The sequence below is a fragment of the Malaclemys terrapin genome, chromosome 1 (genome assembly GCF_027887155.1).
Source record: "Malaclemys terrapin pileata isolate rMalTer1 chromosome 1, rMalTer1.hap1, whole genome shotgun sequence".
Lineage (NCBI taxonomy): Eukaryota > Metazoa > Chordata > Testudines > Emydidae > Malaclemys > Malaclemys terrapin.
In genome coordinates, this window is record NC_071505.1 from 166,644,718 (window position 1) to 166,660,126 (window position 15,409).

General features: G+C 44.7%; 1 protein-coding gene across 1 annotated transcript in view; it reads left to right on the plus strand.

The window, feature by feature from the left end:
• Nucleotides 1-7,190: 7,190 nt before the first annotated feature.
• Nucleotides 7,191-15,409, plus strand: part of CRYBG3 (crystallin beta-gamma domain containing 3) — a 135,934-nt gene continuing 127,715 nt past the window's right edge. The window contains exon 1 of the mRNA XM_054046201.1: nt 7,191-7,559. Within this exon, the coding sequence (XP_053902176.1) occupies nt 7,420-7,559 (140 nt within the window). The 5' untranslated portion in view covers nt 7,191-7,419. The remainder of the gene's footprint in view (nt 7,560-15,409) is intronic.

Consider the following 15,409-nt stretch of genomic DNA (forward strand, 5'->3'; position numbering starts at 1 on the left):
GGCGCCGAAGCCGACCCTACGGACGCTGCTATAGTAAAATCTTCCGGCTGGCGTGCACGCGGCACGCACACACCTGCTTGGAATGGACATAAACAACACATCTCGAAGAACAACAGTTACGAGAAGGTGAGTAACAATTTTTTTCCAGCAACAGGGGAAACAGTATTAATCCTATTAAAATTAGTTATGGCCTTCAGTAGCTGCATGGGAGAGCTACAATTAATCTTAATAACATGAGCCATTTCTAGCTGCCTTCTCCATGCACCAAAACATTTAACAATAGCAGCTGACCATGCGTCTCTTCTTAAAAAAGCTTTCAAATAATCAAATTGAGGAACAGAGTGTTCATAGTTAATATATAAATTTAAAACAGGACGGGGAGGAGGAGGGAGAATGATCCAATCAACATAACTTCATAGCCAAATAGTTTATACCCTAAAAATCTTTGCAAGTAAACTTAATCTATGAAGTATCTACATTTGAGATCTGAACTTTCATCAGTTTTATTATACACATTCATTCTGCAATGAGCACATGGGTTTGAAATCATAATGTAACATAATATATATAGTTATTTCAGCATCCAGAAGAGTGATTATATGTTAGCTAGCCAAAAACGGATGGAAGTGGGTACATGAGATTCTGTTTTCACACTTGTGGTCTCATGCTAGATGTTAGAAACCTTGTCATTATACACTGTACTGCAGGGAGAACAAATAAGAGGTGCCTCATGGACCACCCAATAATAAAATAAATAAATCTCAGATTTGTGATGCTTTTACGTATGAGTGCATTTTCTGAAGAGAATCGAAAAGTATGGCTGGCAATATTCATGCTAAATGTATTGATCAGTATATTTCTTGATTTTTAGGAAATAAAAAGTAAAGGGGCTTTTTGTTTTTCTTTGTTTTTAAGGTAATAAAGTACATCAGATATTTAAATGAAAAAACAAAAACCCTAAACTGTACATACATTTAGGATGACTATACTTAAAACTATAAGATCAATTCCTAATGTATTAGCCCAGAAAAAAATATTGTTGTGGAGGGATGTTTTGGTACCATCTAGTTGCTATAACGTTTGCAAGGAAAACGTTAAAATTATGGATTTAAGGCCTATATTTTGTCTAATTATCACTGTAGTATATCAAACAATCTAAATGCAGTTTTAAAAATCATAAATCAGTACATTAAAGAATTTTACTTTCCTTCTTTCTGTCAAACTAAGCAAAACAATTTACTAAAACATTTTTAAGGGCCTGTAAAAGGAGGGAAATTCTGAAAGTATGATCAATTAAAATGTCACCATCTGTTCACATTGAAGAAGCAAAAAGGAGAGAAGTTTTCCGGGAGTGCAAGCCATTATATTTTGAATGGCAGCAGAAAATAACAGATTGTGGAGTGGATACAACTTTCTCTCTTACTTGAGGTAGTGACCCTAGTGAAAATTTTAGCAGGATGACCTAAGAAACTAAATGTAAACATCTGGGAGGAGACTGGGCCTGAGGTTTGTTATTCTCTGTTTCTGTGGTTCATGCTGAAACTGTTTTAATGAGTTTTTGCTACCTTGGGCAATATCATTTTACCTCATACTGGCCATACGTGGCTATTGTAATTTGAGGCAGATGAAAGTGTCCCTCCATCTGCTTGGCTTGCATGTGTTAGTAATGTCTTTAACATTAACAGCTGTGTTAATATGCTGTGCCACTTGCCACCGGGTAAATACGCATCCTAGGGCATAAGAGTAAACTTTCCCCTACATGGAAGACATATATGGTTAAAGCTGGCTTGTTATAGCCACGCATGCCTGTCTCTCTTATTTTATTTTTGTGCCTCATTTATTTATTTAGAAGGCACCTGATGGCCAAAGACTGCTGGGTACCTGACAAGATAATAAATGTATTACAACTACAAAAGTAACATGGCCCAGCTTTGGATAAATATAGTTTACAGTACGAGTAGAATACTTATCTGTGTGCCCCCAAACCAGAACTGTCATTGCATGTATGTTGATGTTGTTTCTGTGTTTCCTGCCCTTTGGAACAATGAAGAAAGGAAAAAACAGTGCCTAAATCTACAATGAATTTGAGTGCAGAACGTTACCAGAGGGGGATTAGAGTTTCAGATTAGTTTGGCTCTTTGTACCTGGTCCATTAGAGACCTGGTAGTCCATTGTGTTGCACTGCAGAGACTCCCCTGCCAAGTCAATGGTGAGGTTGACAGACTCTGGATGCAGCTACATCTTCTGACTGTCTCTGTGTGCAAACCACTTATCGTTTCATGCTTAACTACTTCACGGTGGTGGTGTTAGGATTAATTGATGATTGTTCAGGCTTTTGAGGAGATTGTGTACTCTATAAATACGGATTATTATTGGGTGCTTTTCAATTCCTACAACTCAGGGATTTGAGGTTATGGCAGTGATGGGGTGGGGAAAGATTGTGGTGTACGAAATATGTACTTATGTGGAGAAGAAACTAGAATGTACTTGGGAAGAATCAGTCATGAAGACTTTGTCTGATAATGTGATGTTTGTAACCAGAGAATAAAGGTGAGGGTGGACTTTCTGGGGTGTCAGCCAGCACTGCGACCTACTCATGCAGTTTCATTTAATTGCTCTTTATAAACTGTTGCTTTTCTATTTGTCTTCAGAATCTTAATTACTTTTATTCCAAACGCAAGAGAGATCCTCTCACCCTAAGCCAAGAATTGACTTGAGACCACAAGGCCCGTCCATATGGGATCTCTTATATTTTGTAGTAACATTGCTGGTAATCGGCCTTTAGCTAGCAAGTAAGAAGGCATTCTCAGTGTTGCTTCATCTTCCTCTATATTGGGCTGACAGTTCAAATGCAGCAGGACCCTTTATGGCAGTGGTTTTCAAACTGCGAGTCGCGACCCAGTACTGTAAGGCACTGGATCGTGGCAGCTCTGGTCAGCACCACCGACTGGGCTGTTAAAAGTCCCGTCGGCAGTGCTGCCCGGCTAAGGCAGGCTAGTCCCTACCTGTTCTGACACCGCGCTGCGACCCGGAAACAGCCGGCAGCAGGTCTGGCCCCTAGGTGGGGGGCCATGAGGCTCCACGCACTGCCCCCGCCTCGAGCACTGCCTCCGCACTCCCATTGGACGGTTCCAGGCCAATGGTAGCTGAGGGTGGGCGGTGCCCAAGGGCAAGAGTTGCACAGAGCTGCTTGCACACCACCGCCTAGAAGCCGGACCGGCTGCTGGCCAGGGCGCAGCGCAGGCCCAACCCCATGCCCCAATCCCCTGCCCCCAGCCCTGAGTCCCCCCACAAACCCAGAGCCCCCTCCTGCACCCCAACCCTCGTCTCCCCCAGAGTCTGCACCCCCAGCCCCAGAGCCCTGACCCACTCCCATACCCCAACCCCATCTGAAAGCCCCCTCCCAAAAACTGAACTCCTCATTCCTGGCCCCACCCCGCAGCCCTCATCCCTCTGCCCCAGCCCTGAGGCCCTCCCGCACCCCAACCCCCTCATCCCCAGCTCTGTTGCGTCATGGGCATCAACAATTTTCTTCAACTGGGTCACCAGAAAAAAAGTTTGAAAACCATTGCTTTATGGGGAAGGCTTAACTTCTGGGCTTGGTTTTGGGCTTCTTTTAACAGCAGCACCTCCATGCTGGAAACATCTGCAAAATAACTGCAGTAACCTCTGGGGAAGGTGGCTGACTGGCCTTCCAGCTGCTAGGAAATGGTTTGTTCCTTAAGTGTCTGAATGTTCAAAATGAGTTCAGGATAAATACTAACACCCTGAATAAGGCTTGTTTAACAGAGGCTTTTTACAGTAACTGTACGTGAGAGGCAGAGCTGGCTTTTGTGAGAAACAGTGGGCCAAGGAAGAGACTCTGTGAGACAGTCCCAACTTTGACAGGAGTTGCTGAGTGCAATGATCAGCACTCTGTGAAATCTTGCATACTTGCTAGATGACCTCCTTTGCCTGGAACTGCCCTGGGTTTTTAAACTTAGTTCTTGGGACTCTGAGACCTGGCCAGTGGCACAGGCAGTTGGTCAAGAATTTTTTAAAGCTGAGATCCTGCTTAAGATGTTGCTGTATGTAGCAGACTGACCTCAGCATGTGGCTTTGAACTTCTCCTTCCAGCTCTCCCAGCCTCTCTGTGTGTTTAAATACCTGTAAGAAAGGCTGAGGCAGGAATCAAGATTGCTCAGTCCCAGACTGTCTCCCTGCTGCTGATTCGGCAGATGGGCTAGGCTACAAACTTCATCTCCACCATATATGTGGCCAGCAAAGCAGGAGCATCAGCTTCTGAAAAGCTGCAGTCAACAGGGTAGAGGGGAGGATAGTGATGGGAATCAATGGGTGCTGTGACACAGAAAGAGGATATCATCAAAGGGAGAGAGACAGGGACATTACAAAACTGGCTAAAATGCGGGGACACAGAAAAGGAAGTTCACAAATAAGCTGAGGTATGTAGTTAGAAAGGAAGGAGGAGAGAAAGCCATCACGGGAAGGAAAAGGGAAGGATGGTTTTGCACATAAGGCACTGGACTGGGCAGTAGAAGATCTGAGTTCAGTTCGAGAGTCTACTGTGGACTTCCACTGTGACTTAGGGGTGAGTCATTACATTTTTCTTGTGCCTCAGTTGTATATCTGTCAAATGCGGATGATATTTCTTTGCATCAGAGGCAGGGCTTCTGATTTTAGGTTTTAAGTGACAAACACCAATAAAACACACCCCGGTTTAAATAAATTAATTAAAAAAGCAGTGTTTCCAATAAATATGGAAAAAACACCAGAAATGATCATTTGTTTCTGAAGACTTGTATACCTGAAGCAGTAATGTGGACTACGGGGTGTGTGTGTGTGTAATTTCTATAGTGCCCTAGTGTATTGAACATTAAATGGTCTGTGTAGGCCCCACTGGTGTGCATTAAAGGTTCCCTAGTGCTGTTTGAAACAGTACTACATTAAAACACCCTAGGGACTAATATACAAAGAGATTACTCATTATTGTAATGAGTAGTGTATATAATATACATTACGCATTACAGGATATACAGAGAGTCCCCAACCCCCCCAATTTTTGGACATCTACCTAAAACTCAAAAATTGCTAAAAATAAACCCCAACAAATTAAGTTAATAAACTCTGAAAAGCAAAAGCCTTAATCATAAGGTGTTGTCGGGTTGTGCTCACTAATGTTGTTGAGGTGCTCTGATACTATAGTGAGAGGAAGGTCGTAGTAGTGAGAGAGAGAGAAGGGGAGTGAAGCCCCACAACCCACTCACTCCCATCAGGGGAGATTCATAGATTCCAAGGCCAGAAGGGATCATTGTGATCATCTAGTTCAGAGGTTCTCAACCTGCAGCCCATGGGCCTTTTGCGGTCCAATCGCGCACACCTCCGGCCCATGTGACATCCTCAGGGCCATACAGATAGTGTATATATATCGTGTGGATGTGGCCCACATAACACACAAAGCTGCATATGCAGCCCACAATGGTAAATAGGTTGAGAACCATTGATCTAGTCTGACCTCCTGTATAAGCAGGCCATAGAACTTCCCCAAAACTACAGCATATCTTTGAATTATTTTTTTTTTATCTTGATTTTAAAATTGCCAGTGATGGAGAATCCACCACAATGGTTGGTAAATTGTTCCAGTGGTTAATTATCCTCACTGTTAAAAATGTACTCTAATTCCAGTCTGAATTTTTTTAGCTTCAACTTCTAGCCATTGGATCTTGTTAATACCTTTCTCTGCTAGACTGAAGAGCTCATTATCAAATGTTCTCCATTTGTATGGATAGTGATCAAGTCACCGCTTAACTTTGTTATGCTAAATAGATTGTGTTCTTTGAGTCTATCACCGACGCATGTTTTCTAATCCTTTAGGATGCTACATGATACATCCTTCCCTTAAAATGTCAGAAAAATTATTAAAACCTGTACACAGTTTCTTATTTTGAAGTGAATGTGCTCCTACTCTGTTTCAATCTAAATGTTGCAACCTCGTGTTTAGTGTAGGAGCCTGAAAGTACTGACTAGGGACAAAGAGTGACATTGAATACTGTAGTTCCCATGATTAAAATCTAAGTTAAGTGCAAAAGTAGGCAAATAGTAAACACTAGGCTAGATTTATAGAATTCCTCCACTGTTGATAATTTCAGGAGTCTTCAAAATCCTCACGACTCTCTTCTTCCTGTTTGCCATTTGCCTCCTCCTGTTAATATTCACTTCTGATCTGTTCCCTGATGTTGTTCCTGCAAATTACACCATACTCAATAAAGCAAAAAGCCCAACTACTAGGAACTAACAAGATGTGTGCTTAACAGTTTGTTTGGATTTTCAGTACTTCTTTTCTCTGGCCATTTGTCTTGTCTAGTTAGTTTGTATTGCAAGCTCTTCAGGGCAGGGACTGTCCCTTACTGTGTTTATATAGTGCATAGTCCAATGGGGCTTTGATCTTGGTGTCAAGACAAAGGCAACTCTAGGAATTACTGTGCTATAAGTAATAACCTTGAAACGTTTCTTCCTGTAACTTGCAACCTTTGTTAATCATCTCATCCTGTTATGTCTAATTTAGATTGTAAATACTTGTCTGTTTTTACCTGTCTGTATTAATAGCCTACATCCTTTGTATGGTTCACACCTGAACCTTTTGTTTCTCATCTTTTGCCATAGATCTAATTCAGACTGTAAACTCCTGGGGGATAAAGTCTAGTATTTGCTTGTTCTGGAGTGGCAAGCTTTACTAATGCCTGGAGCATGTTCAGTGCAAATAATTAAATTCAACAGAGTCTGCCCTAAAGCATGGGCCCATCTCCTGGGTCTGTGTCAGTAGTAGAACATAACATTTAAGCAGGAAATGTTTAAACTAATGCCCATCTTGCTCTGGAGCAAAGTGAATCAAGGTGCTCCACTGGCATGTGCTACAACCAAACACTGTGCGTGTTTGGAGTGGAGGTTATGATTTATTAACATGGTCGCCTGGGGAAAGCAAGACTCAACTCAATCAACCTGAAGTTCCTGGCTAACGAGCCGGTACGGGCTGGAGAGGAAGCGGCCCATTAAGCCGTGCCGAGGGAGGAGGAGAAATGGGTGGAGCTGCAGCGGCCCGGGCTGCTGATGGGATGTGGGGGAGAGGGCGTGCCCCTGGCAGGCCGTCGCGGCTCCGCCTTGCTGGGCGGGCGGCAGGGAACCGTGCAGCCGCTCTTGTGTCTCGGCGGCGGCTGGGGGGACGGGGCAGGTCAGTGTGGCCGCCTGCGCTCTTCGTTTGTGCAGCTCCCCGCGTCTCTTCCCCTCTGCGATTATGGACTAGGGAGGAACTTGGAGCGGGCAGGCGCGGCGGTGTGCGGGGGGGCTGCGCTGCTGGGAGGCGGCGAAGGGATCCCGTCCTGCCCCGAGCCATCGACGCCGCTTCCCCTTCTCACTGTGCCGGAGATGTCGGGCTGGGGCAGCCGGAGAACCGGCTCCTCCTGGCACAGCAGCTTCTCCAGGTTCTTCACCAAGAGCCCTCCCCGGGCCAAGGAGGAGCAGGAGGAAGGGGACAAGGCGCACCTCCAGGAGCCGGCCACGCACAGGTAAGCACGCAGTCGCATCAGGAAGCGGTGGGGAACTTGTTGGGAACTTGCCTGCCTCAGCCTGGCTTTCTTGATTGCATTTTTCTTCCTCTCTCTCTCTTTGATCTGGAGGGATACGCTGAGGATCTCTAGTACGCCCCACCTACTGAGACCCAGCCCCATTGAATCCACTTTCATTTCTGGCTCCCTCCAGCACTGCACAGTGTAATGGGAAACAGTTGCCAACCAAACTCTTGGAACAGGTTGAGAAGCAGAAGTCAGTGGCTACGTGCCAATTGCCAAGGGCAGCTGGGGCGCTTCCAGATATTACAACACTAAAAAGGAGGGAGGCTGTTGTTGTTTATTATTCTGAGCAGCTTGGAGAGGGTGTGTGTGTGTGTGTATTGTAAAGTTTAAGTCCAGCTTGGGTTACAAGAGAGAGAAGTTATTGGGACCCCTCCCTCTGTTGATCCTCAACATAGTAGCCTCGCAAAGAGCAGGTAATGTCACAGTGTCAGTCAGAGGCAGGGTTTCAAGCTGTGACAGTTTCACTGAGCGTGGCACTATGAACCTTGCCTTGCCAGAATCTCCATAAAACAGTAGGATGCTTTAAAAATCGCCTTGAAATCAATGTCAGATGAGTAAATTTCAGTCCATGCAAGAAAGGATTGACTGCTCTGATACAAAGAGAATTGAAGATGGTAGTTGGATGGGCTGATGGAAACTATGTAAGTAGCAATATAACACTGGGACAAATTAGTGAATGAAGAAATGAAGCTACTTTTAAGTGTCTCACCGGGGAATAAAGCAAAGCAGAATTGCAGATTCATTTTCTGTTAGCCAGAACACCATCCTTAAAGTGACGACACGAATGTACCTGCCTAGTCAGTCTCAAGTGTTTCTCTCCTCCCCAGAGTTATTTTCAAGAATGAATTGGGGAAGGGAAACAAACTTGACAGGAAGACTCTCCACAGCACAAGAAGTGATGCTTTCTGAAATTTACCAGTGGACTAGCTCTGAGACATTACGTGCAATTTTTATAATTTCAGAGATGCGCCTGAGCTGCAGGCTTTAGACCTGCACCCCCGATGATCAGGTGGTGACTGGCTCCGGAGTTTTGCTTTTGGCCCTGTCTGTTTCTGTATAAATGTAGCTGTGTCCTATCAACCTGCTTTTTCCCCTATTACCGTAAATAAACTGCATCAAAATTGCTAACATTCATTTAAATGCTTGGTTTTGGGGTTACGCAGACCAGAAAAATACTGTTCAAACTTTCTTAACATTGCAAATAGAAAATAGTTTCTGACAATCAACGACTCTGGGTTTTTTTGGTAATTTTCTTCCAAACGGTTCTAACCCCTTTCTTGGAAACGGAAAGGTTGCAATATTGGGTATAGGATTTTGGGTTTTGTTTTGTTTTTTAAATTTTTTACTATTATAGCTTTCTCTTTCTGTGTTATAAATCAGATGCTACTGCAATACAAATACTGATAGTGTGTTCATATATTAATATGAAATATGTGACCTACAGTTACAATCCTAAGCAGTACCAAAAATACAGAAGTCCAAGTACCTAGGTTCAATGGTATTCAGTGACCAACTTTTTAGTAGTACAGGAAAGGCATAGACTAAATGGAGAGCAGTGAGCAGAGTGATTTGCCTTAGGAGAGTGCCTATCAAACTGAAAAGTAAGATCTACAAGACTGTAATAATTAGGCCTGCACTTTTGTATGGCTCTGAATGCAGGGCACTGAGGAAGAGACAGGAGGAGATCTTGAATACAGGGGGAACGATAATGTTAAGGTGGATGCTTGCAGTTACAAGGATGGACCATGTTCAGAATGAACAAATTAGGGGAAGTGTGAAGGTGATACCAATTATAGAAAAGCAGAAGGAGTCCAGGCTTAGTTGGGTTTGGGCATGTGAAAAGAAGATGTGGAAGAATATATAAAACACAGGGTGTTAAACTTCAAAGTGGGGAGTAAGAGAAGGGTTGGAAGACCCAATACTAGATGGATGGATGTCATAGAAAAGGATTTGAATAGCTTTGGAGTTTTTGAGGAACTACTTTAAGATCGACTGGAATGGAGAAGGACTGGAAGATCCAACCCCATATAGATGGGACTAAGGCTACAAGAAATAGAAGTATTAACAGTAGGAAACAGGTTATTAATGTGTCACATTGATTGTAAGGAGAGCTTACAAAATGAAGTAAGATCTGAGATCTCTACTTGGTTTCTGATTTCTGGCCACTGTCCTCAGAAGAATGAAAAAGGAGAAAAGTAAACTGTGTACCGTATATACTCGTTCATAAGCCAAATTTTTTTAGTAAAAAAGGGAAGCACCAGAGAAGAGGGTCGGCTTATGAACGGGTATAGAGAGGGAGAGGTGGGACACAGCCCCTCCCCCCAACAGAGGGAGCAAGAAGAGGCAGCAGAGCCAGAAGGCAAGAGGCGGTGCCAGAGTCTCTCCACTTCTGGCCATGCTGCTCTCCCCCCAGCCTCCGAAGCAGCTGCAGCTCTGGGGCTGACAGGCTTCAGCTGTGCTGCTCGGCCCCGCCCCCCAGAGCAAGCTGTGGCCGCGCCACCCGGCCCACCGGAGCACGGTGCGGCCATGCTGCAGAACATGCTGCGGCCATGCTGCTCAGTCTGACCCGCCAGAGCAGGCTGCGGCCATGCTGCCCAGCCTGCCGGAGCAGCTCCAGCCAGGCCAGAGACATTCTCCCATGGCCCCAGATAAGGTGGGAAGGGATGGGATGGGGAGAGTGTGGGGATCCCGGGCTAGGGATGGATGGGATCATGCGGGGGGTGGTCACAGGGGTTACTCCCCTGACCCCCAGCTTCTCTTCTCTCCCCCCCCCCCCAAAAAAAACATTTCCCCACCAGTTGCTGTCCCAGCCCGTCAGGGTAAGCAGCTGGCGCGCCAGGACACTTTGTTTACTTAGGTTTACCTCTGTGCCTGCGGATGCACGAAGTAAACAAACCATCTCCGCCCGCCAGCAGCTTATCCTGATGGCCCGGGAGCCAAAGTTTGCTGACGCCTGAATTATAGGGTCGGTTTATGAATGAGTCATACAAATTTTCCATTTTTACTTATCCATCTTGTGGGGTTTGGCTTATAAATGAACTGGCTTATGATCGAGTATATACGGTAGTTTTCTTATGAAAAGATGCATGGAGTATCATGTTTGACACTGCTCAACTGGGGTCTCTTGTGGTTACCAAACTTGTCAGATGATCAGCTTTTTTCTATATCAGACCTTTTTTATTTAATATATGGGTTTTAAATTTGGCGTTTCAGGAATGATATTGGTATGCATTGAAATAGACAGAGAAAATGCTGATCAGTCCAATGAGCTGGTGGATATCTAAGTAATTCTTGTGAAAGATGTGGATTTCGAAGTTACCTCCGAACTCTTGCTTCTCTAGCTTACTGGAAGTATGGTGGATGAGATCATCTCTAATTAAAAGTGCAATTTGCACTACTGTCTTGAATGGGTTATCTTAAAGTTCCTTTGGATGCATAGTGATTAAAGAGGTTCTTAAATGTCACTACAAAATGGTCAGTATTTGATGCATCACTATATTGAATATTCCAAGTAGGCATGGCCCATTGGCCTTTCATTAATGTGACCTAGGCTACCAAAAAAAAAAAAAAAAAAATTAAGAACAATACTAGACTCCAAAGCATCTTTCTGGCTCCAGGGCAAGTTATCTCTGCCAGGAGAGATTAATGTAGAGGGAAGAGGAACAGACTTGGAAATTGAAAAGGCAACCAAAAGATGTCTAGTCAAGCTTCTTTTTGTTGGTGCTTTGGAGTAGTGATCAGTACTGATCTTAAGGGGCCATTAAGAAAATGCTCCTTGTTATGGTCAATAGGGAACAGAAATATCCTAATTTGGATTCCTTCAGGCTGTCCCACTATAAACAGAAAGATGCCTGTGATGGTGGGGAGAGTTCAGTTCAATGATTTGGGAGTTTAAAAATGAGCTTTGTAGACTTAATTGAATGGTAGACCTCCCTCCGTCTGCCTGAAGGGTTGGGAGTCTGGGAACTTGATAAAATGTGAACCATGATTTCAGTGCATGCAATCAAGAGCTTTTTATTGATTAGGTAGTCCAAACTGATTTATTTTTTGTATGAGGCTTTCTGGCCTTGGTGTACAATTCTTTGTGTAGTAACCTGAGAGCCAGCTCTGACTTCTGTTGAAAGTGGAAGTGTTGGTTAAGTTATGAAGAGTCCCATTTGGTTTGCTCAAGTTTTTTGTCTTGCTTGATTGCAGAGTATATGCTTGGAATGCTGAATTTCTTGTATTTGGTTTCCACTGATGGCTTTCTTAATCAATTAACGTGATTGTGTACATTTAAAACCATTGAGCTGGGAAGAGTGCCACAGGTTTCTCTGCCATTTTTATGTAGTGTGCTTCATAGTGTACAAAAATGTATAATCTGGTAAAGTATGGAAAAAACGAAGGCTGCTTTATATGCATGTTTTTATTACATGGACTACATAAAGTAAATTGCGGAATGCTTCTTTCATGAAATATTAGGAAAATCTATAAAGCCAAATACCGTATAAAGCCAAGTTAGTTAATTTTGTATCCAAAGTATCATTTTGAAATAAACTGGAATCGGGTCAAATTTAAAACATGTAGAAAGAAATCTTGATATTGTGAGAATTTAACTAGCCCTGAATTTAAGAACAGGGAAGTGGTTCAACTAAGGACAGGAATAAATAAAGCAGTATGACCTGCTGGGCCAAATTCTTCCCTTGTGTATCTCCATTGACGGCTTATATCCCCTGTGGGGTTACATTAGGAATGAATCTGGCCAGTTGCAACTTTGAAAGCATAGAGAAAAAGAACTTGAGTGTATCCAAAACCAAAGATCTGATTGTTCCCAAAGCTTAGGCAACAACACTTCTATGGAGTCACTGAACTGCTGATTTTCCTTCCTCCTCTCCTCCCACCCAAAGAACAAATGATGCCGAGGGTTCTACATCTGTTGCCAAGTGGCTTAGAGTAAGCAAGTTTTGGGTTTACCTTTTCAAGATTGGATGGGTTTTTATTACCCACCTGTGGCCTGTAGGTTTTTCCGCTTAACTCTGGGGCCGCTTTATTTCTGGGCTGCTTTTTTTTTTTTTTTTTTCCTTGGACCATGCCCACCCCCATGCTCAGCTTGGTGATGCAAATCCTGCCCCCTGCTGTCTTGGGAGCCTTTTTTAGATCGGTAAGGCTGTTTTCTTTGAAATTTTCTGATCACTGTTGATAATGGTAATCAGCATCTTGTAATCTCATGAGTGCTTCATTTGATTAATTGTTTTGGTTAATAACTTATGCTTGAGAGCAATTTTTTAGATGTGATAAACATGAGACATGCTTGAGATGTCCTGTGAAAAAATAACACATGCTGACTAGCAATTTGTTAAAAGCTGTGGTGGAAAAAAGTGGAGCCACATCTTTAATGGAGCTACTATGCTTCTAAATAAAATTCTAAGAACTGGGAAGTACCTTTCATCTAGTGTGTGCCTGTATAAACGTGTTTTTCAGAACCATTGCCTTTGGCACATTGGTCGGGCTTCAAATATAGTGAATGTTTTCTTTGCATCTCAGCTTCAGCATCAACTTCCACTGAACTTGGGCATTATGTTCTGCTAAGCTATTTGTTTTCAAAAATTATATATTCATTTTTATTGCCACCAAAGTTATTGTCTCAGAGCCATCCAAATCCACAGTGTGGAAAAATCCCATCCAACTTGCTATATTCCAGATAGAATCTTCTTTAATTTCAATACGTTTCTCTAGCCCTTCTGGTTGCAGATACAGCTCTGATCATGTAAATCAGTGCACAGTTGATTCAGTTAGAAATGTTTGGCTTCTGTGGAATTGTCCAACTTTGAATAAATCTGGCTCAAAAGAAGCTTCTAGGTAGGTGTGAAACTTGTCCTATCCAGTCATTCATCTTAACGGGGAGTTATAACCAAAACCTTCTTCAAAACACTTGCATGCTACTAGTTATCTTTTGTATCATTCAGCAAGTTTTATCCAGGAAATTTTCTTTTTCAGTGCATTATCATTCATTTGAATAGCTACCAGAAGAAGTGAACTAATTTAGGGCTGTTTTGGGTTTTGATTTTGAGGGCCTTTGTACAAAGTTTTCATTGAATTGGAGGGGGAAAAAGCAAACAACCCAGTCAATTCTAACTTCTAATTTTGGCTTCAGTGGGCTTTTAATTAAATTATTGTGCCATTCATCCATGTGGCTTCTAAGAGAACTTTTTAAAATGGTAGAATTTTACTTATTCTATCTAAGAACGTCTTGTTCATAAACTGTATAGACCAGGGGTCGGCAACGTTTGGCATGCGGCTCACCAGGGTAAGCACCCTGGCGGGCCGGGCCAGTTTATTTACCTGCTGACGCGGCAGGTTTGGCCGATCGCGGCCCCCACTGGCCGCGGTTCGCCGTCCTGGGCCAATGGGGGCGGCGGGAAGCGGCGCGGGTGAGCAATGTGCTGGCTGCGGCTTGTCTCCATCCCCATTGGCCCGGGATGGTGAACCGCGGCCAGTGGGGGCAGCGATCGGCCGAACCTGCCGCGTCAGCAGGTAAATAAACTGGCCCGGCCCGCCAGGGTGCTTACCCTGGCGAGGCGTGTGCCAAACGTTGCTGAGCCCTGGTATAGACAATTGCTTGACCACACTTTGGTTCATTATTTTGTTATGAAATATACTCAAGAGACCAAATAACCAGTGTCAGTCAGGGTCATTAATATGGTACAGGACAAAGGTTCTATACCAGGGATCGGCAAGCTTTGGCATGCGGCCCATCAGGGAAATCCGCTGGCGGTCGGGTTTGGGGTGTGGGAGGGGGTTCTGGGGGGTTGGGGTATGGGAACGGGTCAGGGCTCTGGGCTGGGGCCAGGGATGAGGGATTTGGGGTGCAGGAAGGGGTTCCGGGTTTGGGGGGGGGGCTCAGGGCTGGGGATTGGGGCACAGGGTTGAGGTGCGGACTTACCTCCGGCAGCTCCCGGTCAGCAGCACAGCGGGGTGCTAAGGCAGGCTTCCTGCCTGTCCTGGCACTGCGGACCACTCTGCGTCCTGGACGCAGCCAGGAGCAGGTCTGGCTCCTAGGCGGAGGCATGCAAGCGGCTCTGTGTGGCTCTCACCCGCAGGCACCAGTGCTCAGGGTGGGGGCAGCACGCGGATTCCCGTCACCCCGCTGCCTAGAAGCCAGACCTGCTGCTGGCCGCTTCCAGGGCACAGCACGGTGTTAGAACAGATAGGCACTAGCGTGCCTTAGCTGGGCAGCACCACCGACGGGACATTTAACGTCCTGGTCGGCGGTGCTGACCAGAGCTGCTAGGGTCCCTGGGTGCTGAGCAAGGCGACCCAATGCCTTGCATGCAATGACCCAGTACTGGGTCGCGACCCGAACTTTAAAAATACTGCTTTATACCAGTGGTCTCCAATCTTTTTATGCACAAGATCACTTTTTGAATTTAAGATCAACCCAGGATCTGCCCCACCCCGCTCACTCCGTTTCCCCCCTCCCTCCGTCGCTCGCTCTCCCCCACCCTGATTCACTTTCACCAGGCTGGGGCAGGGGGTGGGACCGAGGGGTTTGGAGTGGGGGGGGGCCTCCGGGCTGAGCCTGGGGCAGGGGGTTGGGGTGCAGGAGTGAGGGGTGCAAGTCCTGGAGGAAGTTTGGTTGCTGGGGTCATATGGTGACACTGCACCTAATCTTATAGAATCCACTGGACATTTCATGAATTTTACTTTTTATACTGTCATTTGTGGTTTATAGATCCAAAAACCTTCAGGGATTGTCACAAATCAGTGTAACATTCTCAAGTGTGAGGTGTTCATTGGCTGAGCCT